Source organism: Chinchilla lanigera, unplaced genomic scaffold, assembly GCF_000276665.1.
Source record: "Chinchilla lanigera isolate Chin_1 unplaced genomic scaffold, ChiLan1.0 scaffold00020, whole genome shotgun sequence".
NCBI lineage: Eukaryota > Metazoa > Chordata > Mammalia > Rodentia > Chinchillidae > Chinchilla > Chinchilla lanigera.
This window is the reverse complement of record NW_004955421.1, coordinates 29,971,466-29,994,062: the sequence shown is the minus strand read 5'-3', so window position 1 is coordinate 29,994,062 and position 22,597 is coordinate 29,971,466. Positions and strand designations below refer to the sequence as shown.

The window sequence follows — 22,597 nt, the reverse complement described above, 5'->3', positions numbered from 1 at the left end:
GGGCTTGCCTTGCCCCCACCCACCAAATCATGCAGCGGTGGCAGAAAGCTCATGGGTGCAAGATGCTACTTGTCTTAGTACACATTTGCCTTAGGTGATATGCTTGGCTTTGCTCGGATTTCAGTTTTCTTCTCTCCTCCCCAACCTCTGTCCCCTTCACATCCTATGTGATCAACCTCCTCTTCTTCGACTAGCTTCAGCCACCAACATGTTCATGGAGAAGGTTTTAGGAGCAGATATGCTATAGGAATTTGATCGCATACCCTTGCTTAGAAACCACACCTATAGAGTAGAATACTCTGTTTTTACTTGGGCTATCAACTATGGAATCTAACACTTAACAGTTTCTAAGAGATCTGATTCACTCCTAACCCAGGATTTCTATGACCACTTTATCTTTCTCATTATTGCATGGCTTTGGGGACTTCATGGGTTTTTTCAGGCAAACTCACGCTTCTGTGCCCCATACCTCAAAGTGTGCCTTATGATTATTTTCCAAACTGCATTTATGGAAATGTTCCTAAAATGGGGACAACATCTTTGGGGCATCAGCACGGAGGATGGGGGTAGAGGGAGCTGATCTAGGGCATCAGAATGAGGCAGGGATGGCAGGGGGTGCATGCCATTCTTGGGGCTGTTCACTGACTAGCAGGAGCTCTGTGAGGGGCTGGGATACCCCCTGTGCAAAGTGCCCCTCTTCCTGCTCACCCAGGGGCTGGGTTGAGGCTTCCCTTCCTCAGACCAGCATATGGAAGCTTTTGAGAACTTCTAAAAGGAAAACATCTTTACCATAGCAAGGGAGAGATATCATGGCCAGCTAAAGTTCAGTGTCTTTCCGTACGTGACTGCCACGCTTCAGAGCAAAGTGAGAGGCCCGGCGGGGGAGAGGCCCTTTGCCTCTCAGTTAATTCTGTGGTCAGTCTGGACAGTGATCAGACCATTCAAGGACAGCGGGTTCAAGCCATAGATTTTGTTTGTTTGCAGTAGCAACATGAAATTGCTAGGTATTTGCTCTCTGCAGACACTTACTTTTTTGTTGTAGTGGGGATCAAACCCAGGGCCTTTCTACTGAGCTATATCCCCAGCCCATTTTTGAAAAGAATTTGAATTTTGAGATGGGGTCTCTCTAAATTGCCTGGGCTAGATTTGAACTTGTGATCTTTTTGCTCAGCCTCCCAAAGTGCTGGGATTACAGGCCTGCAGCACCATGCCAACTTTTAGGGCGTTTTTGCTTCCAGCAGGTGGAAGGACTGGTGGAGGGAGGTGCGTGCCTTGTCACACGGGCCCTTAACAAGATATGCTGCGTTTCTTTGACTTTTCTCACGGCTGAGATGTGCGTTGAACCGAACCTGCTGTAGGATTTGAAGAGGACAGCTAAGTGGGTTCTTACCTGGCAATCTTGTCTGTGCAGGACATGGTGACCAGCTGCTCCCCCAGCAGGATGCCGTCCCACGTCTGGACTGTGCTGGGCCCCCGTACCGGAACCGTGCCTTCCCCAGACTCGATCTTGGTGCGCAGGTGCCCTCGGAACTTCCTGACGAGGTGCTTGCTGCTGCTCACTGGGGAGTAAGAGGTGGCCGTGAGAGGTGGCAGGGACGCTGGTCCAGGGACAGGAAGGGCCCACGGGCTTGAGAAGTGGGAAACGAGGAGGGAAACAAGACTGAGACGGCGTCTAAGGTCTCGGGGGATGGAAAGAAATGCAGACTGGGGAATTTCCTTAGCTTCAGCAGTGTCAGGGTTAAGAGCTGAGCACTACAGGAGTGCCACTCAGCCCGTGTGTGCCCCTGTCCTGGGAAGCTCACAGAAGTAGCATCTCTGAAAGTAAGTGTGCCGGACAGTTTCTGTCGCCACCACCCAATGCTGCCACTGCCCTGCAAAAACGACCGGGGATGCACTGATGATAGGCCTGACTGTGTTCCCCTAGCCCTTAATTTACGGATGCACATTTCAGCATTTACATATATAATTTCACATGTCATGAAATAGTCTGCCCTCCCTACCCATGAGTTCTGCACTTGTGGATTCACCAGTCAAGGGTCAAACATATTTAGAAAAAAATTATTTCTGTTTTCTCTGAACAATACATGCAGGTGGCTATTGAAAAATAAGGTGATGTTTACATTAAATGAACTTATTACAGGAAAAACACATCAACAAGAATGGTGGGACAAAGGTGTTTGAAGAAGGGGAATTTTTAGTACTTTGAGGGAGATTAATTGCAATGTGTTTTTTATTGTAATAAATTTTAAAAATTTAAAGACCTCATATAACAGCTACTTACATGATATTTACATTATACTAGGTATTATAAGTAATCTAGAGGTGAGTGAGAGCATATAGGAAGATATGCATAGGTTATAAACAAACATTACACCGTTTTATGTGACTTGAGCGTCTGTGGGCTTGGTATCCACAGAGGGTCCTGGAATCAAACCCTAGTGGATACTGAGGGATGACTATGCTATTCTTTTCATTTTTTCTGCATTTACAAATTGTAAAACCATTCATGTCTAGCTTTAGGGCCATGAAGAAAGAGGTGGTGGGTAGGATTTGCTGCGCATGGTGGTATAGATCTGAATCTTGGTCCTATTATTTACTAGCTGTGCAACCTTGGAAAGTTACTTAAACTCAGTGTGAAGTGGTTTCTTCCTCTTAATAAAAGAGTGGTAGTAACAGCACTTGCCTGCTAGGCCTTGAGGAGTTGATGAGACAGCACACGTGAAAGTGCTGATACAGCTTGGAGTCCTTCAGCTCTTCCCAAGTTCTTCCCATTACTGAGGGCCTATATGAGGCAGGCACTTTCCTTTTTTTTTTTTCCTGGTACGGGGAATCGAACTCACGACCTTGTGCTTGCCAGGCAGGTGCTGTGCTGCTGAGCTAAATCCCCAGCCCCGAGGCAGGCACTTTCCTAGGCCCAGAAATTATGAGATTAAGAGTCTTTACTCATTCTGCATGTGCCCTGGGTTGTCCTTCTTTCCCTCAGAGCACTGTACACACATATCTACCCATGTATGCCATACCATGCATGCCACACTTACTTGGAGTAGTATGAAGAAGAGTAAATTTGAATTTGTTTTTACTTTCTTTAAAAAATTTTTATAAATGAATTTTGGATTATAACATATTAGAGAAATGGTTAACTGTTTTGCATATAAATTATCCATAAAAAGCATAATGACCTTATCATTTAAATATATAAACATGAATGAATAGTAAACATTTTTAGGAGTCCAATGTGCTATCCAGTGTGCTATGGAGTCACCTGTAAACATTTTTAAAAAGGTTTGTATTTAAGCTTTAGAAGTTGTATACATGGAGTCTCCCCTCATTTATTCTCATTGAAGGGCTCAGCAGCAGACATTTGAGTCTTTATGGGAACTTTCTCCTATAGATAGCAGAAAAATTTCCACTGTACTTTCTTCCTGATTCTAAGAGCTGAAGTATCTAAGGGCTATATTTTGGGAAGAAAGATTGCTGTACTCCTCAGAAAAACAAATGTTTGGAAGGTTTCAGACAGATATTTTTTGTACTCTGCAACCAACTAAATACTTTATGAGATCCAATTTGGACTTCTCTGTGAGTCATCTATGAAGGGACAGTCAGAGACAGAGATGCAACCTGGACAGGGTACAAGAAATGGATGCCCAGCCCTGCCCCCCAAGGAGGAGTGAGAATCTCTGCTCTGCAACTCAAAGTGGTACTGGAAGCCAGATGAACATGGTGGTGATGACAGTGATGACTGACCAGATGTCCATGGTGGCACTGGTGAGCAGGATGGTGATACTGGTCACAAAGGGGATGGTGCTGTTGCTGCTTAGGATAATGATGACTACGATGATGGTCACGATGATTACAGTGAGGATGGAGGTGAAAGTGTCATGTGACGGTGATGGTGGAGAGGGTGATAGGGACGATGGTGGCAGCGGTAACGATGATAAGAGAATGGTAAAGGTGACGGTAGTGGTGCTTGCTAGGGAGAACAAGCTGAACACAAAATAGTTCCTATAACTAAAAAGTGTTTGAGAAAACTTGGAATTTAACCTGAAGTTTTACACCCTCTGGGTGGGGGCTTTCTCAGTAGGAACTCTTTGTGGCAGGCAGCATTGGAAATAGGGGCACCAGCATGCCTCCATTTCTACAGTGTTACCACAATGTTGAGGACTTTTCCTTTTGGGAGGAAGTTTCTCAGGAAACCTAGGATTTGCCATCCTGCTATTTCTGTTAATTATAATGTCCTTATAGTCTCCCAACACTTTAACTACTGGTGATTTTTCAGGTCTCTAAAGTTGCCTATTAACATCTGTTAAGGGCAAGACAGCAAGGGGATCTAGCTTGAATTAACTACTGGCTTCTAGGAGTTAATCCAAAGTTTTAAGACTAATCTCATTTTGCCTTGAGAGCCAGGTGCATGAGACGCTCCTGAGAGCATGTATTTCTGGAGGAGTTAGGTGTCGGGCTGCCTTCTCCAGCACACTCCCTGCTGAGCTGGAGCAGCCCCAGGCTGGGTCTGAGTGCTGGGGAACTCACAGAACTCTTTCCTCTGGCTCTGTCTCAGTTAATCACAAGAGGCAGGAGGGAGCTGAAGACGCCACTTCAAGTAGAAAGAAATGCCACTCCAACCAGCAACTACAAGGGATTGAATTTAAATAATCTGCAGTGTGCCTGACACAGTGGACTGTGAAATGTGAAAATTCTGACTGCCACGTGTGTATGGATTCTCCCAAGTCCGTTAGCACATTCTAGTCCACCTCCTGTCATCCAGATTATCAGGTTCATCATTATAGTGTTTATTAGCCTAAAACTCCTGTTTTTTGGTGGATTGATGTTATGGTAAGTTAGTGTAGTAATATGCTTAATAAAACTGTTGAAGGGCATATTTTATTTTCAGGGCAGAATCAGAAGGAGATAGTGATTAATGACAAATAAATACATTCCGTAGGTAACTAAAGATTTATCTATAAAGCACTGTGTAGTTGCTACGATGATATAGGGGAGAGAGACAGAGCCAAAACTAAGAGTAAACAAATCCCCAGACAAAATTTTAAATCCACCACAATGATATGAGAAGGGAGGAAAATACTTTTAAACCCTAAATAAACTTTAAAACTTCAAAATCTCTTCCAAAGGTGTATCCCACAAGGCATATCTGTGAAGGAACCCACTATTTACTGCAATAATAACATGTACGATATTTACCAACTAGGCATGCAGGTGATCTTTGCCTTATTTGATGATGATGATAGTGATGATGTTGACTTATGAAACCATTAATATTGATTATCTTACAATTGATAAAATGATCCTATATTGCATGTTTCTGTAATTCAGTCAAAAATCTGAAGCTAGAAATTTAAGGAATGCATTTTAGATTCCCTGAACTTATGGGATTTTAGTTCAGCCTCCTAAACTGACCACTTATGCAATGAATGGAATTGGGTTAGAATGAATATATTAGGTACTTATTTGTACATAAATATATAACATAATTTTGCTATTTGTCATGGCATGGCACATGGAATATAGATTGGAAAATTTAATCTATTAAATTCTTGGAGAATGGAAACAAGAGCTGCATTTACCAGGTTACTTAAAAACCATAATAAGGAAGAAAAATTTGCGATAAGGTTGTTGGTGAAGTGCCTTGGGTGCTCATTCTCTTCTTTTACGTGAAGGACAGCAGCCTGTGTTCTAGCTCAGGCTCCAGAACCACTAAGCAAATGGTCCTCGTGGGTCTGGAGAAGGCTCTCTTTTTTCTTTTACATTAAAAAATTTTCTTTAAAGGGCAAAAACAGAAACAAGGTAACACAAAGACAAAAAACAACACAAAAACAATAAAAATGATACAGAATTTCAAAATAAGATGATAGGAAATTAACAATGGTTGTTGTATTACATGTTTTTATCTTCAAAGTAGTTGCTCAGATTAACAGATACAGGCATGTAAGAGATTAACAGATACAGGTATGCAGGACTGATCAGCAAGTAAACATTAACTGCTCCTCTCAATAAACCAACAGAAACTGGTAGTACAACGATCCCAGCTCTCCTGTGCATATATATATATATATATATATATATATATATTCCCTTCTTTCCTTCCTCTCTCCCTTCCCTCATCCCAGCCATTCTTTCCTTTTGAGCAGTTTCTTTCCCTTTCACAATATTCATTGTACTTTTCAGATTTTATTTACTCGCTCAGTTTCTTATGCTAGGGAGACAACACAATATTTACACATGTGGGTCTGATTTGTTTCATTTATGAGTATGGTCTCTAGTTGCATCCTTTTACCTATAAAACCTCTAGTGTATCTTTTTTCATAGCTGAGTAATACTCCATTGTGTAAAAATACCACATCTTTTTTATCCATTCCTCACTTGATGGGATTTGGGTTGTTTCCAAAATTTAACTATCACAAATTGCGCTGCTATAAACAGGGGTGCACATATATTGGTGTGGTATGATGTTTTCAATTTTTTGGGAAAAATACCTGGAAGGAGAATTGCTGGGTTGAATGGCATCTCTAACCCTAGTTTTCTAAGGAGTCTTCACACTGATTTCCACAGTGATTGTACCAATCTACAGTCCCACCAGCAGTGGAGAAGGGTTCCCTTTTCCCCACAGCCTTACCAGCATTTGTTATTGGTTGGTTTCTTGATAATAGCCATTCATTCTGGGGTGAGGAGAGGAATATAAATTTTCCAATCTATATTCCATGTGCCCTCTCTTCAAAGACCCTCCAGTAAGCCAGCAAGAAATAAATGCCTGCCTAATTTCTGGTTGTTTCAATTTACATTTCTTAAATGATCAATGATATTGAACATTTTTTTTGTATATTTATTTGCCATTTGTATTACTTCATCTGAGAAGTGTGTATTTATCTCAGATGCCCATTTTTGCATTGGGTATTTGAATTTTTGGAGCCTGTTTTTTTTTTCTTTAATTCTTAATATGTTCTAGATAGAAGTCCTTTGTCTGAGGGACGGTTGGCTAAAAGTTTTTCCCAATTTGTGGGTTTTCTTTTTACTCTGTTGGTGATTTCCTTTGATGTGCAAAAACTTTTTAATAAGACAAGATCCCAATTGCTGAAGCTTTGAAACATTTCCTGTGCAGTTTGGTTTTTGTTCACGAACTCTCTGCCTACCCCTATGTCTTCAAGATTTCTGCCTACTTTCTCCTCCAGTAGATTTAGTGTTTCTGTTTTAATACGAGATCTTTGATCCATATTGACTCTAGTGCATGGTGATAGACATGGGCCTAGTTTTCGTCTTCGGCATGTGGGGAGCCAGTTTTTCCAGCATCATTTATTAAAGAGGCTATCTTTCCTCCAGTGAACATGTTTGGCTCCTTTGTCAAAGATAAGGTGGCTAAGGGTGTTTGTCTTTTAATCTATTACACTGATCCTCAGGTCTGTTTTTATTGCTGGTACCATGCTGATTTTATCACAGTAGCTTTATAGTATAATTGCAAATCAATAATTGTGATGCTACTTGCTTTGCCTCTGTTCCCCAAGATTACCTTTACTATTTTGGGTCTCTTCTGGTTCCAGATGAACTTTGGAAATGTTTTCTCTAGGTCTGTGAGATATACTAATGGTAATTTGGTTGGGATTGTATTGAATTTATATAACAGTTTTGAGAGTATGGTCATTTTCACAATATTTGTTCTTCCTATCCATGAGCAAGGAATATCTTTCCATTTTCTGAAATCCTCTTCCATCTCCTTTTTCAGAGTACTGTAATTTTCACTGTATAGATCTTTTACTTCCTCTGTTAGATTGATTCCTAAGTAGTTTTTGGGGTGCTATTGTGAAAGGTATGGTTTTCCTAATTTCTCTCTCAGTGTGTTTGTTGTTTGTGTATAGTAATGCTATTGATTTTTGAGTGTTGATTTTGTATCCAGCTATGCTACTGAATTTGTTTATTGATTCTGTGGGTCTTTTGTTGGACTTTTTGGGGTCTTCTATATAGATTATCATGTCATCTGCAAGTAATGATAATTTCACTTCTTCCTTTCCTATCCTTATTCCTTTTATTTCTCTCTCATCTAATTGTTCTGCCTAATGTTCCCAGAACTGAGGTAAAGTCCATCTATTCCAATTTTCTGTGGGGTTTTTATCATGAGTGAGTGTTGGATTTTGTCAAAACATTTTTCTGCATCTATTGAGATGATCTTGTGATTTTTGTCTTTGGGTCTGTTGATACGGTGTATTACATTTATTGATTTGCATGTATTGAATCATCCCTGCATTTCTGGGATGAGTCCCACTTAGTCATGCTATATAATCTTCTTGATGATTTGCTGCATTCTATTAGCTAATATTTTATTGAGAATTTTTACATCTATATTCATTAGAGAAGTTGGGCTCTAGTTCTTTTTTTGGGGATGGGTCTTTCTCTGGTTTTGGTATCAGGGTAATACTTTCCTCCAGGAATGAGTTAGGGAGAATTGCTTCACTTTCTACTTCATTAAAGAGCTTGAGAAGAATTGGCATTAAATCTTCGATAAATTTCTTGTAGAATTCAGCTATGAATCCATCAGGACCTGGGCTTTTCTTTGGTGGTAAGTTTTTAAAATTACATTGTCAATTTTTTTGGCTGATATTGAGTTATTCAGGAGTTTTATATCTTCTTCATTCAGCTTTGGTAATTCATACGCATCTAGGAATCTGTCCATGTTTTTGGTGTTTTCCACACTCAGAGTTCCTCTCCAGAAGAAAAGTCCAGGAGCGTCCCGAGCCCAGGGTTGGCCCTGCATACTGTCAGCAGAACCCGGCCTGTCAGCGAGTCTCCTGGATCCGACCCTGGGAGTCAGGAATGTTCTTCCCATAAGGAGCCGAGTGGAATGCAGGCTTTTATGGTGTGGCAGGGCCTAGGCAGGCAAGCAGCTCACACAGCTCCCTGGGAACCGGCCTTCGGTGATTCCTGTAGCGCAGACTTCATTTAGGGACTCAACTGCCGGCACTGTTTGGCTGCACTGTAGCTTGACCAGGGCACTAACCCTTTCCTCCTATTCCTTAGGTGTCTGGGGAAAATGGTCATGGCCAGACGTGAACCCTGGGTAATCTGGGCATGCCCTGGGGAAGCCTAGCACTTCCTGGGGAAGCCGTTCTTCCTTGGTAGTAGCTGGTGCTCTTAAACTTTTCAAGGACGTTGCCAAAATCCCAACTCCGACCTAGAAACAACAGCGTCCTCTTATGGTTGAGTGAAGAAATATCTTTCAGGCATTTTTGCCCCCTTGACTAACCTTGGCCCATGGAGGGAGGAAGTCATGTGGTTCAGCATTTTGGAGTCACCTGAGATGGAAAAAGTAGCGCTGGATTGTGTGAAACAAGACACCTCAGCCTGAACAGGATGGTGCTGAAGCAACCTTTCCTTGACAGTGCATGTGATGCTGCAGTAAGAGTCTTCTCACCTACCCACTTTGCTGCAGGTCAGGGGGTCCCACCACAGAGCTCTGTCTGGCCTTATGCAGAAACTCTGCTAGATCACCCTCTCTTCAAAGACCCTCCAGTAAACCAAGAAATAAATGCCTGCCTAATTTGGACAAGATATAATTTAAGGAAATTCAAATCTAGTGACTTGAAACATGACTAATTCTCAGAAAGCTGCAGATATGTGAGCTTCTCTCCACCCCTAATGCAGCAACATCTCAGACAAGTAGCATATGGTAGAAACATGAATTTTAAAAATCTTCTCAGGTGACACTGAGAGATAAACTAGGTCTGGAAGCAACTAAATCTAATTCCTAAACTTGCAGGGAATATATCTCCCAAAATATCACTGGTCAATTGGCATTGTTACCATAGTCAAAGCCTCCAAGAATGGAGACTTTTTTGATCTGGATAAATGTTTTGGTAGAAAATAATAAAACTTAGAATTTAGACTTTTCCCAACAATAGGTATCCTAGGGAAACTGGTCCTGATAATCACATCAGGGTCTGTGTCATCTCTTAGTACTTAGAGCCCCTGAATCTGAGCTTCAGGGAGTCCAGCTGACTTCAAGGAACAGGGCTCTGGGAACTCATGAAAACTTCTCAGCTGGGAGAACGGCTGCTTGGCCAGAGAAGTCCTCGGTGGAAAGCAGTGAGTCTGGAGCTGGTGAGGAGTTGAAAATAGTTCCTAGAAATTTCAAGTCAGGCTCCATTCTTTCTTGTTCTTCTGATTATTTGGTATTTGCATGATTGAGATTTCTAGAAAATTTTCTTATAATATTTCATCCCCAGTTCCTTCATTCTTTGCAAGGAAGAGGTACAACCTAAGACACCTATTCAAGTTTCTGAACTTCTCTTAGGTTTAGTCAGATCCAAGTGGTGTTAGTAGATTCTGAGGCATTGACTGCTTGTGTAGACTTGTACTAATGCATGTATGTGTGTGCATATATGTTCATGTACATGTGTTTGTGCAAGTATGTTTATGCACATGTGTATGTTTGTATATTTATGAGACAGAAAGAGGGGGCAAGGGAGGAGAAAGAGGGAGGAACAGTGGTAGAGACAGAGAGACAGAGAATTCTAGCACAGTCGCAGGTTGATGGAGGTAAGCATCGTGTGGGCCCATGTGGAGTTCACAGTAGCTTGTACAAACTAATTGAGAGTAAGAAAAAAGAGCTAGAGTGGCCAGTGATCAAGTCTTAGCAGGCACAATGCTGGAGAGCAGGAGAACCCAAGGAAGGGGGAGAGCACTAGTCCAGAGTTTCCTTTAGTTTAGGATGAGCTCCTTAGTTCCGCAATGAAGATTTCAGTAGAATGCACTGAGCGTGTCTGTGCCCAGTATGCTCTGTATTTGTGATCATAATGATATGACAGTGACCTTTGGGGGACAGCTGGTGCAGGAAACATGGTCCCCAGGGCTCCATTTAGGAGCCCGAATCCTTGGTCTGGAGGTAGGGTGAGGCTGGGGCTCTTACAGTGTTAGCATTTGGCGGCAGAAGTGGGGTAGATAGTGCTGCCTGCTGACCCCAGGTGTAGCCTGAACTGACTTTCGTTTTTCTAGCAAGCCTTCCTTCAGGGGCCTTTCACCGCAACTGTCCCTGGTAGGAGCCCATTAAAGCAAAGGCCTTGTCACTCACATCCCTTATCTAGCAGTCAAGCCCTCCTTAAACAGTAGCAAGGAAGAACGCTGCACTAGTGAGTAACATAGGGTGCTGCTTGTTCTCTTGATGCAAAGTGGAGCTTAGTGAATTTCTCTAAGGTTGCGAAAGCAGAATTTGTTCCTGAAAGTTTCTGCCTCCCTCAGGATGTGTGAGGGGTGCGGAACAGTCTCTCTGAAGGCTCCTTCCAAGCAGAGACACTGGGCATCTGAGTTATCTTGTCCTCACTGAGTGAACGGGGGAAAGCGAAGAATAGCTTCTGGCTGGCGAGTCTACTTTACAAGCTCACTGAGTGGATGACTGTTCCATGCTCCCCAGGTGGGGAGATACCAGCCCTAATTCAGAGGCATAACTCAGGCAATAGCATTCCCTTTTGCCTGGCATATCTATAGCACAACAGGAGGAGAATGCTTTCTTTTTTTTTCTCCTACCAGCACCTGCCTCTTCTTAAAAGTACCATGAAATAAAAGACATCTGTGCCTGGAAGTGAACTCCAGGGTGCCTGTGAAAATGTATCTGTTTGTTTTTCTAAACTGCCAACATTGCAAGTTAGAACTGAGGGCTGGTGAGGCCACAGTTGGTGATTGATGTAGAGACAAGGGAAGCTCGATGGACCAAAACTATCCCCAGGGAGACCAGGAAGTCTAAGCCATGGCCAAAGTTCTTGCTGTCCTCTCTCAGTCCTCTCCTGACTCCCTCTGGGGACACAGGTGCCAAGGAGGAAGCTGGATAAATAGGTCTAGTCCTAAAAGTCTCACAAGACATTTCTGCCCACAGTTTGAGGGTCCTTAGGCTGGGTATTCATGATACCAAATCTTCCAAGGGAAGATGGAGAACTAATTCCTACTAGCTGTCTATTGGGAAAGGAACCAGATTTCACCATTACATAGGGAAAGATTGTATCATGCAGATCCAGGCTGATGGATGTTTCCCTGGAAAACGAATCAGTGCTGTATTGGTTTTCTGTCTCTCTAGTAGTGAACGGATGCCCTATGTGGTCTCACCAAACCCTGCACAGGGAGGGCTCTGTGTGCCTCTCACATTGCCCCAGCCACCCTCGCCTCTCACCTTGCCGGGGACAGTTTAGTTAATGGGTTTCTGTTTTGGTTTGTATCTAGATGTCCCCCCAAACCTCATGTGATCATAGGGCTTTTTCAGAGGTGGCTGAATCTGAAGTGTGATGCTGGAATTAAGGGTGTGTGATTGCTAATCAGTCCACTGATTGGGTTGGCACCACCCAAATCCCAGCAGTATGGATAAAATATAAGGGGCAGAGAGATGCTGTTAAGCCTCCTTGTTGCTTTGCTACTTTCTGGTCACCCTGAACTGGTTTCCCACTTGTTGCTTTTGCTATCTTGTGGGTGCTATGAACTGTTCTCCTCTGTGATGCCCCTCTGCCAAACCACCCAGCCTTAGAGCCACCCTACTATGGACTGAAGCCTTTACAAACTGAGAGCCAAATAAACTTTTCCTCCTTTAACTTTGGGTGTTAGGTATTTTGTCTCAGCAACAAGAGAAAAGAAACTAAGTTCTCTCTTCTAATTCTCAATTTGACTTGATTTTCTAATTTGATTTTCAAAGGATGTGAAAATGTTTCTTTCATGGAAAATGTTTCTTTTCAAAGGATGTGAAAATGTTTTCTTTCATTTCTTTCATCCAAAGGAGTAGGGTTGAAGGAAAGTCTGCGTGTGAAAGGAGAAGGAATTTCACTGGTTCAGCAACCAGTCTCAGGGTTAGGGAAACACGGAAAACACTAGTACCCTCTCCCTATATCTTCTTTATTTTTGATGGAAGCACTCATTACAAGCCTGGAACACAGAAGACACTCAATAGAGTCTCCCTTTTCCTGACTTTTGTAATCACTACAAAAATGTAGCCTTCCATATCAGGAGTCAGAGGTCAAGCCAACCCTTTAATAACTGTGCATTATCCATTGTTTTTCTACTGGAAATTTCATTAAAACAAAATGAACTTTTTGATACTTCACTACCTTTATTGAGACCATATCCTTCATCATACATACATACTTATTTTTATTTTCTTTTTGGTAAAATATTATATATATATGTTTAGCTGCAACAAAACCCACAAAATGCTGACTGTGACTATGTCCAGGTAGTAGAAATACATGCACAGCACCGGTACTGAAACAAATTCAATGGTTAGGCTCAATGTTGATCTTATGGGGAAATTCGACTTGGTTCTCATCCAATTCAGGTTGCAGCCGGAATGGTGGAAAGAATTATTTGTGAGCTAAGGAACCACTGTACGTATATTTACTTTCATTGCCTCTGTGGGAATATTTTCCTAGGCTTCCTTCTAGGAAGGGTTTGGGAGAGTGTGAGTGAGTGAGTGTGTGTGTGGTATATAAATATATACATACAGACATGTAAGTGCAGAATGTATGCAAGTAGCACCAAAAATAGAATTTAATAATAGGGATTAAGGAGAGAAGGAGCGAACCCATGCCTTTGGGTTCTCTTGTCAGGGAGATACTGCCATCACTGTTACAGAGTGGATGGCCGCCTGAAGCACAGTGTAGCCACTCTGCTGATGGGGATGACTGGGAGGGGCAGAGGGCACCTGGGCACTTTCTCTTGCATTCTACTAACCAACGTAAGTGGAGCAGTCCTATCCAACAGTTCAGTAATGGAAATTTGTAGTTAACCTGGGGCAGCACTCTTACTGGGCATTCCTCCAAGCTGGCTTTGTTACAAAAGCTGAGATTTATTCTCCCCAAAGTTGCAAATGGAGGCAAACAGAGCCAGTTTGAATTTGCTGCACCCCATGTAATTCTCATTTGCCATATTCATTCCATTTTCCAGCCTAGGATAAGGGACTGTCTGACCCATTAAAATGAAGCAGAGGACCATGGCAATTAAATAGCTAATTTTAGACCTCAAACTGCTTTTCTACCAGTGATCTGGGCAGACTAAGATTTTGGAGCTGTGATTATCTAGTTAATTGCAATCTACTTCTAGCATTTTAGAGCCATGCCCACATGCACAAAAGGCTCCTGGGCCAGAATAGCCCAGAATAGGGTCTAGATAGACAAAGGGCAGTCTGACACTGTTTGCCATCTACAAAGGAAAAACATGCTATTTCTTACGGTCTGTGGTGATCTCATAGGGGGAGTTGAGTCTGGCATCCCCACAGGGTGATGTGCTCACATAGAGATGGAAGAGGATGTTTTCTCGAAGTCTGTAGCCTCCTTCCTTTAAACGCACAAATATTGATCGCTCTGAGTCTTCTCGTCGCTTGCTAGGGACACAAACAGGATCTCGGTTATTTATTACAAACCCAACCGGAAGGATTTCAACCAGGTGAATGTGCTTGTCCTGTTTTACAGGATTGTTTCCCAATTTTTCCCTTCTTTACACTCTGTTCTGGGTTTGCCCCTTCACGAACACTTCTATAATGGGCTGCAGTGAAACCAGTGAAAGCAAACACACCCAGCAGAAACTCGAGCTGCTCACTGTACCTTCACATTCACATTCCAAGTTTATCTTTTGCAGAGCCAGTAGCTGTAATTTACAAAACTGTAATCCCGTGGATTTGCAAACATTCCACACCACAGTATCTTTCAGTGGACTATTGACGTGACAGAGTATTGGCTAGCAATGTGTTTGTGTGCATTAACAAGAGAAAAGAGACCTTAAAAGGGTGGCTGGAGCCAGGTGAGATGACATATGCCTGTGATCCCAGCACTCTGGGAGGCTGAAGCCAGAGGGTAGCAACTTTGACATTGCCTCAAAAAACAGGGCAGATGGGTAGGTGCATGGGGGAGGGCAGTGCTGGGCTTGGTCACCTGCATGGGTAGGTGGGAATAGCAACCAGTGAGGAATCTGCTTTGATTCTAAACTCAACCCTACTCTCGAGTAGATCAAGAAGAAACAAAGTGTCTCTCAAACTTGCAGGGATCTGTGTCTTTTCTCCTCAAGAACCTCCCCTGCAGCCCCCCAAACTTAGACTTGAGGCCCCTGGCTTGATCAGGGAGGGGAAATGCTGCAGGAGCATGGATGTGGTGGCATTTGCGACTGCTTACCCTTTCCCAGACTTTGCTCACCCTGATTTCCAGCAGTCGGCTCTATGCCTCCCTAGCTGTTCTCACTCGTTCTGCCCCACTGCTGATGGATTCTGTGTTGCTGCGCCCTGAGGCCTCACAGGCAGCAGAACACACATTTTATCCCCAGGAAACCCTGGGGGTGACTACCAACCAGCCTTCCTGCTTCTGAGCCTTTGCTCTTTGGTTGGCACCCACCCTCCATTTGCTCAAGGGAACCCCTGGAAAACCGTGGAGCCTCCCAGGAGGTCCCAGGAGATAACTGGCATTTTGCTGCAGAGGATGGTATCCTGCTCCCCTGTTCAGGGAAGGGATCAGGGTACAGTTGTCTTTGAATACACCCCATACCCCAAGCTGGCAGCACAGATCCCAGCATGAAGCCAGCTCCTGTAAATGCTTGATTGCCTCTATGACACAAGCAGGATGTAGGGATACTTGGAAATATTACCAGTGGAGCAGCTGAACATTCAGGAGAAATCTTCTTTCATTTGGAAAGATGTCCAACTCTGGTCGACAGTTGGGCAGCCCTCCTGGGTGGATGTGGCAGTATCTCAGGCTGCTTTGTACTGCTCACGGTTCAGATAAAAATTATTTGAGTGTATTAAGGCATTGCTTTTATTCAAGTCTGTTTGCCATCTGCTTGGGCTTTTCTTCCTTTGTGTGGCTTCTGTGTATCTAATGGGCATGAATGAATCACTCAATAAAAGTCCCCTGAGATCCCATTATTAGTGGATTTGAGGAGCACTGCTGCAAAGGACAGCTAGAAAAGGCAGAGAAGGGACATTCTGATGAAGATACAGGAATCAAACCATTGTAACTAAATAGCTCAGCCTAGGAATGCATTTGAGGTGTCTTATGCTCCAATCTACCTGCATTTCTGTTCCTGCTTTAAGTGACTTAGCAAGAGATACCAGCTTAGGTAGCAGCCTGTTTCTTTCTCATGGCCAGGACAAGCTGCCATGAGATGCTGGAAATTCCAACAATGGAGCTTACGACTGAGGCCTCATTGGCCTTTGCAGTTTGGAACACCCTTATCAAGATGTCCTTGGCGATGGAGCCAGGAAACAGGTCACATCTCAAAGCCTGTTAATAGCCATTTGGGCACATTTCCTGAGGAGCAGGTCTAGAGAATGTGGCACATTTGAGAATGTGGGGAGGATAGACTCACCCAGGAAGACTGAAGATATTAAGCACCATTATGTTATTTGTAGTATGATCAAAAAATATGGTAAATATTTGATTTTTTTTTTTAAATACTACAATAAAGGACACACTGCCATCAAGCTCCCTGAAAATATTCCTTCTCACTTTGAACACACTTAGCCCATTGTTCTTGCCACTTTCAAATGAAGTTCTGGAAGTCTTCTTGCATGAGTGACTCTAGTTGTGTTGTGATGGCTACCTTGATGTCCTGAACTGATTCAAAATGTTTACCTTTCATGATCATTTTGACTTTGGGGAGGAGCTGGAAGTCATCTGGTGCCAGATGTGGTAAAAAGGTGAATGAGCACATACCATGATGTTTTATGAGCCTGTCTTTCTACTGAATGACTTTAACAATAGCATTCACCATTTTTTAAACCTCATCTCATAAAAACACTCACAAAAGAGGACTTCCAGAACTGCTTTAGAAAAATGACAAAATTTGGATAAGTATGTTAGAATCAAGACAGAGTATTTTTCAGGGGGATTAATGGCAATATGTCTTTTACTGTAATATATTTTAAAAATTTAAATATTTATGGTGTATTGCAATCACACTGCTTAGTGAGAGCTGCTTGCTTGAGACTTGTCCGGTGGAAAGAGCCTGTCACCTAAAGGACTTGGCCTGGGGACAGGAAATAGAATGGTAGCCCACCTATGGGCCTTTGGGAGATGGTCTTGGCCAGTCTTGCAAAAACCCTGAGCTCTCATAAAAAGTTTCCTTGACAGAAATTCTTACAACAGTGCTGAGAAGGGGTGAAGGAGGTACTTGTGCAGACATACTGAGCCACAGGTCCTGTTTGAAATGGAGACGATTTTGTCAAACTTTAGCACAGATGTCAACTTCAATGTGACACCATTCCATGGCTGAAAGTCTACACAGAGCAGGGAGGGTATATTGACCCAAGTCACTTCTCACTGTAACTGAACACACTTTCAGTTCAGTCAGTGCAGTTATGGGATTCAGAGAGAGCAATAGCTTTCATTCCCCAGAGACAGTGAATTCATTCTTCTCTTCTATTTCTGTGTCCCTCTCCTTTCCTCCCTTCATCCCTTCCTTTATTCCTCTTTCTTTTTTTTCCTTCCTACCTAGCTACCTGCTAACCTATACATGGCTAGTTCTGGGTGAAATAACTAGAGGCTGGTAATGGGACAAGAAATGCCTTCATCGAAACTTATAGTTAAAGAGACACAGTGTAGGCCAGATCTGGGTTACTATTCCTTTTGGGGAATATCTCTGTACCCATTTAGCTGACCCCAGAGCTGGATTCTCTCTTTGTCTCATTGCTATTTGAGCTTAGAGCATGCAAAGTCAAGGGACAGCTATCTAGTGATTGCCTTACCTCTAGAGGCATCTGAGCTTCATTAAGGAAATTTTGACTTGTGAGATTCTACAGCAATCTCTCAAATGTCTTAATAGAAAAAAATCAAATGAAACAAACTGTGATAAGATGCATCCTTTACCTGTGTGGAGGTATATGTGTATGTAACTCACAAGCAAACAGGGTGTTTCTTGGAGAGAGGTGTGGGCTACTGAGGATGACACCTGAAATTTGACATTGTACCGGCCTGTGTGGTGTGTAAAATATATCTCAAGTCTTGATAAAGATTGGATGCTTCATGGTGGGTAGCTGCTCATCCTTTGTGGGAAACTTGCTAGGATAATGTGTCTGAATTGGTCATGTCTCCCTTCTGCTCCCTGGCTGTTCTCCAGTGGAGGTATGTCTAGCAAGAATGGGCCCCTTTACCTCAGGTGCAGCTCCAGCTGTGCATAGAGAAAGTGGAGAAATGCCCGCCTGGCCACGATCTCTGCATGGCAGTCGTTGACCACCAGCCCCTGGTCACTGATGTGTTCGCCGTTGATGCATTTGGTCCCCGAGGACAGGACGATGACCTGCGCCTGCCTGGTGTCCAAGCCTGAGGGACAGAGAGTGGTCAGAACAGCTCAGACTTCATGAACCCCTATTCTACCATCCGGAGACCTACAAGCAGGTAGCCTTGTGATTCCCCCTAAGTTTCCCAGGTGGACATGCAATATAGTGTTCTGTGTCCTGGGGTTTGTGTGAATGATAGAAGGTGCCGCCTGCAAGACCTTGCCTTGCTCATGGACTGCTTCACGCTGAGTTCCAAAGACAGTTGAGGGATAACACTCTGAGATCTCTGCTGACTTCTCAAGATCCAAGTCAGCATGACCATGCTTGAGTTTTGCCCAAATAGCTGCATCTGAACTGCTGATTATTTATTTATCTGATGGAAAATGGGGAATTGGTATGTCCCCACTTTTTTTTTTTTTTTTTTTTTTTTTTTGGTTTTTCTCCGGTACCGGGAACCGAACTCACGACCTTGCACTTGCCAGGCAGGCGCTTTTGCCGCTGAGCTAAATCCTCAGCCCCTGTCCCCACTTTTGAATAGGAGAGTCGTGGGAAAAGATGGGCATAACAGAGACAGGGTAGTAACCTGCAACCAGGGAAGAAACTCAGGGCCACAGCCAAGACTGGCTGGGAGGAGGAGGGGTCTGGATAGCTACAGGGTTTCCTCCTGAGACCCTACAGGGGAAGAGGAAGGGCTCTTCACCACAATACCTAAAGACTTCTACCTGTCCCTTCCTCTGAATTGATAATTGAGTCTTCACTGAGATATTTGTTGATGGGAAGGTACTGTGAACAGGAGGGGGTGAAGGACATAAAGGGCTCCTAAGCTGAGATCCTGTCCCATAATCAAAGGCATAGCCCAGGGCATGGGGGAGACAGCTTCACACTCCTGATGTCTGAGGCACCTGCTTCACCTCCCCACAGGAGAGTGTAACTGTCCCCGTAGATCATAGGAACCAGGTGAGTGGCTGAATCCAGGAGAGTGCTCCAGGATCCCTCCCTTTGTTCTATAGAGTACATTCGTGCCCCTGGAGACATCTGCCTTTCTGATTCTCTCACCCTAATGGTGGGTGTGTGGGTGGGGGGAGTTGCCTCACAGCTCTAGCGAATCTCTAAATCTGTAGAAGAGAAGGCTCAGTGGGTTGAGCCTTCTGTCTCAACTGTCTTTGGAACTCAGCGTGAAGCAGTCCGTGAGCTGCAAGGTCTTGCAGGAGGCACCTTCTGTCATTTACAGCTGAGGGCATTTGGTGATACAACATGTCTTAGGTGCCTTAGGAGCACTGGTGAATCAGGAAATGGCTCTGGGGGGCAATGCTTAGGCTGAAGAGGGGTGAAACTGTATTGAGGTGGTAGCTCCAGACACATGTCCTTCCAGAGTCACATTTTACAAGCTGATTCTGGGGCCAGTGGAGGGGTGTCTGACACTGCAACCCGTATTCTCCATGCAGATTCCCTTCATGAAAGGTGTCTCATCAGCAGTGAGTGACCAGAGAAGTGTCTCCCTCATTTTCTGAGAGACCACTGCCTGTTCCCAACGCTGTGGGGGCACCCCGAGGGACATGACCAGTCCTCTCCACAACCTGAGCCATTTCCCTCTGTCCTGGTCTGCTTAGCGGCCACCAAGCAGCTAGTCCTTAGGGCTTAGGAAATTTTGAAAACCATATATTTTCATGAGCTGGTTTCCAGAACTATGAAACTGGGCTTCTGCTTGCTTCTAGCCATATATGACCAGCTGAAAGAATCCTGACAGCTCCATCAAGACAGTGGGAAACAAACTCCCAAAGTGCCTCATGTAAAAGCAGACAGTTTTGAGGGAAAACTTAATTATAAGTCAATCTTCTTAATCTCTGTGAATCCCAATTACCTATAAGATGGGGGCAGTAGCGATTACTGTTTAGAGCTTCTCTCCTCCCACTTCCTGGATCACCTTTTAGGATGGGAGGTGATAATTGTTTATTCTTACATGTAAAGGTGTTAGATGCTTCATAATTTGATGGAGACCACTATGAAGCAGCTCTGAGAAGGATTTAATATTAACCAATTGTCTTTCCATGCTTACTTGTGAGTTGTCCGCAGCTTGAGCACCTTGTCTGAGGATGGGCAGCAGACTCATAGTAGGTGAACTTCTATGAGTTACTGGTCCCCACTGAAGCCTATATTTGCCTGTGAAGTTGGGATGCCTCAAAGGACAAGATAAAGCCACAGCTAAGGAAAAGTCCCAAGCAAACATTGGAAAACCAATTAGTTAATAGTAGATCCTGCTCAGAGTTGCTTCAGAGTGGTCTCCAGCAATGATTGACTTTTCATAGAATGATGTTGATTTTGATCATAGTCAAAGGCATCTCCTCAACTAAGATGGTGGCAAAGCAAACAAAACTAAAGAAACCTTAGAAACAGCCTCTAAACTTAACGTCTTTAAAATGAAACATCCATCACCTTTGTTTAGGAGATCCTAGAATATCACAAATCAAAGTTCATTCTTCCTCCTGCCCTAATGGGTCCATGTGTGAATGTATATTTTCTCTTTAGTTAGAGAGTAAATTCCTTGAGGGTAAGAATCAGAATTTTCATAAAATATTCTAAGAAAGGCCCTCCAGCAGTCCTTGTAGTTAGATTGTCTTGTGCAGTCTAGTCACTAACTGACAGAAGCCAATTTTCCAGGTATTGCAACTGGAAGTCAGGGAATGATGTTTGGATACCAATTTTTCTTATTATACATGTGAACAACTTGCTGTTCTCTGGGTTTTAGACTATGTGCTGTGTGTTCAATACGGAGTGATAGGTTAGCAGCTGATCTTTTCCAACTCTTTTGAATTCTGTGGTAAGTATATGTATGAACCATTTCTTTAAAGAGATGATATGTAAATTGAGGGGATAGCAGAGCAGACTTCCATATTTAATAAGATTTACTTCCTCAAGTGCAACTGGTGGTGGGCACATCATAATGAGTACTTTGTATATACTTGTTCCTCTAACTTAAGCTGCTCTTTCTTGAAGATTTAATCCTAAAGCCTAAGTGACTTCTGCTTCCCCCTGCACTACACACAGTTTGAATCTTTGATTGCAAGATAAGAAGCAGCAGAGAAAGAGAAGAAAAGGACAAATAGCTGTGAGTGGGGCCAGAGGAGAGAAAAGGAATGGCAGGAAGGACAAGATGGAGGCAAATACTGACACATTTCATGGCAACCAAGGACCTTGAACCTGCATGTGAATTTGGTGGGATTCCCCAGCGTCAGCCATGCTGCCTTCTCCCCTGCTTCTGGAGAGTCCAAGCAGTGGGGTACTGTCTGTCCCGTCTCCTTCACTCTCCAGCAAAGCTGTCCCTGCACAGCTTCCACCTGCCACTCACCTCCACTGCCCCCCCTGGCCTGTCCTGCTGATCTTGACTTCTGGGGGTCCTGGCCGTACTGTCCTTATACTCTTCCCCTTCTAGTGGCAGGATTTAGCTTCTTCGTGATCTTGGGAAACAACTAGATGTGTTTAGTTACCAGGTCAAGGCTGATACTACTTTGATGAAAACATAATGAAAGTACAACCAGATCCCTTGTGCTTTCCTCCCAGGAAAAATTCAAAAGTGAATGTGACTGCTGCCCCTTTCCCAGTTACCAGGTTCTGCCCAGTCCTGAGGCTCAGCTATTCACTGTGGGCTGCACCCTAGGTGGGGGGTTCCAAAGGTGGGGGCGACAATCATTTGTTAGCTGGAGCTAAGACTACACAGGGGGGAGGCAAGCCAGCTGCTCACTCACCTCTCTGAGTGCCCTGGAGCCATTTTCTAACGAAACACAGACTGTTGCGAAATAGTTAATGAGGAAGCCATCCCAATGGATACAACATTTTGCAGATTCCAGTTGCATTCCATTAAGAGTAATGGAAAATAACATTTCTAATAATTCTTTAAAGTGTTTTGGTATTCAGGTAGCTAATGCACATGTGGTCTAACTTAGGAACAAACTTTTTGAGCATAGGTCCTGTTGCTTTTGAAACCCAGGTCTGATTCTCCTCTTTTGATTCCATGGAAATTAGAGCTATAGAAAAAAAAAAAAAATCTGCTTTCCCTTCTACCCCTCATTAATTCTCAACTCTGCTTGACTCCAGACTGTGCCATATTCGGTAAATTATGTGGCTCAAGAAACGCATTATTTGCTTATTTGCTTCTCATTAATCTCACCTCCTCTTGCCAGGACCATGCCAAGTAACATAGGGGACATAAGCTACTTAAGACACAATCATATCTTTTAGCATGCGTTTAGGGAGGTGGTGCAGAGATAGAGACGTCTGCAAAGTAAGATTGTATTACATTACATAAGTGCTACACAGAATGTCAGAATGCCATAGAGGGGGGAGAGAGAGAGGGAGGAAGGGAGAGAGAGA

At 43.4% G+C, this 22,597-nt stretch overlaps 1 protein-coding gene across 1 annotated transcript in view; it reads right to left on the bottom strand.

Annotated features, from left to right (window-relative positions):
- The window catches only part of Adarb2 (adenosine deaminase, RNA-specific, B2 (non-functional)), a 322,725-nt gene that overhangs the window by 33,951 nt on the left and 266,177 nt on the right, over window positions 1-22,597 (bottom strand). Inside the window, exons 5-7 of the mRNA XM_013513649.1 lie at window positions 18,104-18,272; window positions 14,199-14,350; window positions 1,391-1,559 (exon numbers count right to left, since the gene is read on the bottom strand). Coding sequence (XP_013369103.1) covers window positions 1,391-1,559; window positions 14,199-14,350; window positions 18,104-18,272 — 490 coding nt within the window. The remainder of the gene's footprint in view (window positions 1-1,390; window positions 1,560-14,198; window positions 14,351-18,103; window positions 18,273-22,597) is intronic.